Raw genomic sequence first — 3,190 nt, 5'->3', positions numbered from 1 at the left:
TTTCCATATTCAAAAGAAATCTCTGCGAAAAGTAACGCTGTCTGTTTCTTTTCATAACTGACTGCAAAATTTGCCCCAAAAGAATTTATTTATCTTTTTTTAAACTATTGTAATTTCAGCAAAAGACGTAATTCCTAATTAAAACTACATGATGTCTTGTTAATCGTCTTAACACAAAACTGGCTGCATTGTATCGGATTACCCCACGTGTAACCAGTAACAAACCGATACTTCCTACTCGGAATCCATCCTGGTTGAAAATACCTTATACAAGCGCAGGGAAATACTTTCACTTCAAGAGCCCCTACCATGAGTAGGATAACGTGGGCGTGTTTGACTGTTAGTATATTTCATGGTATCTAAAGGAAAAGGTCGTTAACGAAGCGGTAGTTGTACGTGCATTGTGGAAATACCTGTCTCGGCAGGTGATAACAAAACAGTATATATTCCTCTCACCGCAGTGGTGAGATCACACTTCATCAGAAGAATCTTAGCAAACATTGTCTGACACCATGGCTCACATCTCAAACTTCATTCGTCTCTTCGTCCTTGGTGAGTATACAATTCTTTCTAAGAATTCGTTGAACGTACGTTTATATGCATATATATAAGTTTTTATGGTTTTTGATGTTTATATTTCTCGATTGTTTTATCAATACAAAAGTTTAAACAACAGCCATAATCATGTCACGTGTTCCTCCAGTAGTCCTACAGGTTGTCTGAAATATTTGCTCGTATGAATTAAAATATTTACTTTGGTCCAATTTGTTTGACAGTTGTATTCTTCAGCGTGTATGTATTGTCTGTAGACTTGTAGTTAGAAGGGGCGGTCGGGTAGCCTAGTGGTTAAAGCGTTCGCTCGTCACGCCAAAGACCCGGGTTCGATTCCCGACATGGGTACAATGTATGAAGCCCATTTCTGGTGTCCCCCGCCCTGATATTGCTGGAATATGGCTAAAAGCGGTGTAAAACCTCAGTCAGTCAGTAAGTTGTTGTTAGAATATGATTTTCGTTATGTTTTCTGAAGTCAATGGGACTAAGTGTCTACTGATATCGTACAATGGCGTGTTTTACGAATGAGCTAAAATAAAGATTGCGTTATTTTTTTATATATTTTATTTAAACAATAGGGCAAATAATACTCCCAAAACCGAAGTCGGATACGGAGTTTAGATATCAACCTGAGGACCCTTTCGGTTCGCTGTGTCCCAGGTTGACTGCGAATTTACACATTTTTTCAAAGCTATTTCAGTTTTGGATCGTATTTTCATTGTATTTTATGATCTCAGTTAAAAGACAACATTTTAATTTGTCGACAATCTGAATATTCTGCAGGGGCAGTACTGACCGTGTCGATGGGACAGTTTAACCTGGCTGGCTTCGGTCAGGGAGGGAGACCCAACTTGGGAGGAAATCCTTTCTTTGTCGCGCGGGGAGGACCCGGGCTGGGAAGACCCGGGCTGGGAAGACCCGGTCTAGCAGGACTTGGAGGCTTTGGAGGACTTGGGGTAGGAGGCCAGCCTAGATTTGGAGGAGGAGGTTTCGGTGCAGCATTGGGAGGCCAAGGCTTTGGAGGACAGCAAGGGCTCGGAGGCTTTTCCGCCTTAGCCGGAGGCTTCCAGCCTCAACCCCAAACAACCACGCCTCCACCGACAACCACGCCCCAGGATCAGAAGAAGCTGGTGGACATGCTGGTGAAGGTCATCAGCAAGAACCACGCGATGCACATGAAGCAGGACAAGACGGGTGCCGATGATGAAGGATCCGCAGATGGATCTAAAGAGGCTGAGAAGCCTGCCAAGGTTCAAGCTATCGTGGATGCAGCGGCACAGTTTAACGCTATCCATTAAATGGAAGCAAGACATGAGTCCTGAACCTCCCGGTATTTGCCAGGGGATTTGGTTCATCCCGCTGCATGGTTCACCTTCAATGTAAATGCTGTTCTTGCGCTAAGGCTATTATTCTCACCATCTTAAATTTCTTCATGTTTTCCTAAAACAATAACCAGCTACTTAAAGCTGATTTTTTATCTTGAAGTATTTGTCCCTACATAAAAAAATATATATATCAAAAACACTAATTCTTCCTAATTTTGACACTACATACTTTTCCTTGTCAATCGTCTAATTTTCTTTTATATTGAAAAAAGTTTTCATTTTTATTAAACCTTCAGGAAAGTGAAGGAAAGGAAGAAACATGCTGACGGAAATAAATACCTATTGGAGCACAAATAGTATTCAATGTCTAGCGCGTATATTGAACATAAAGGTAGCTTTGCATTTATTACTTATACACATATGCATATTTATATATTTTGTATATCACGTGATCATCAGATTCATCACTATATACCATAGACCAAAAGGAATATTTGAAACCCGTCACACCCATTGTGACGTCACGGGACACATGTGCAATACAATAGAATCGACAACATGATGAACTATTTTTCACAATTTTCGTCAAATGCATCTTGTGGGATTCTTATCAATACATATTCAAGCCTGTCAATTAATGTTCCATTTGTATGGTATGCTATCTAGAATATACTTTATTTAAATACTCATACTGATCAACATGAATCGCCATACATGACATATATTTCTTCATTATACCGTTCTATATCATGATACTGTATGTTACTTGACATTTCTTTTACCTCTTCGGTCTATGTTCATTGTTTCACCTTGTAACATATCCTCATCGTCATGTATCATAACAACGACACCGTGCGTGTCTGCTGTGAATAAATCATGTATTGTATTTCCTTTCTTTGTCATTCTTTAATACACGTGAAACATCCCATACTACGGGATCAAGAGTGAAAGCTCCTTATAATGTTCGCCCCGATCATCATGCTCAATAGGTCTGTACCATGCCCTTGCTGGCGGTTTTCATAAATTGGTCCATGCTTACCGTAATAGGTGACTATGTTTGTCGTAAGAGGCGACTAATGGGATCGGGTGGTCAGGCTCGCTGACTTGGCTGATGCACGTCATCGATCCCAATTGCGTGGGTCGATGCTCATGATGTCAATCACTGGATTTTCTGTCCAGACTCGATTATCTAAAGGCCGCCGTCATTTAGCTGGAATATTCTTCTGAGTGCGGCGTTAAACAACAAACAAACAAATCATAAATCGGTCAACGCCTACGTCTGAACATTCAGCTGTCAGACCGGATACCATTTT

At 40.7% G+C, this 3,190-nt stretch overlaps 1 protein-coding gene across 1 annotated transcript; it reads left to right on the top strand.

Moving 5' to 3' along the window:
• The first annotated feature begins 471 nt into the window (after nt 1-471).
• Nucleotides 472-2,763, top strand: LOC124139168 (acanthoscurrin-1-like). The gene is made up of 2 exons (XM_046506195.2): nt 472-552; nt 1,336-2,763. The coding sequence occupies exons 1-2, from the start codon at nt 513-515 to the stop codon at nt 1,848-1,850; spliced, it is 555 nt and encodes a 184-aa protein (XP_046362151.2). The 5' UTR covers nt 472-512; the 3' UTR covers nt 1,851-2,763.
• Nucleotides 2,764-3,190: the final 427 nt, after the last annotated feature.

Source organism: Haliotis rufescens, unplaced genomic scaffold (genome assembly GCF_023055435.1).
Source record: "Haliotis rufescens isolate VD_foot unplaced genomic scaffold, xgHalRufe1.0.p SCAF_13, whole genome shotgun sequence".
NCBI classification, from domain to species: Eukaryota; Metazoa; Mollusca; class Gastropoda; order Lepetellida; family Haliotidae; genus Haliotis; species Haliotis rufescens.
This window is presented reverse-complemented; position numbering and strand designations above follow the sequence as displayed.

Coding starts and splice junctions, on each gene's coding strand:
- LOC124139168 (XM_046506195.2), top strand. CDS start 513: ATGGCTCACATCTCAAACTTCATTCGTCTCTTCGTCCTTG. Junction 553..1,335: donor CATTCGTCTCTTCGTCCTTG/GTGAGTATACAA, acceptor AATATTCTGCAG/GGGCAGTACTGACCGTGTCG.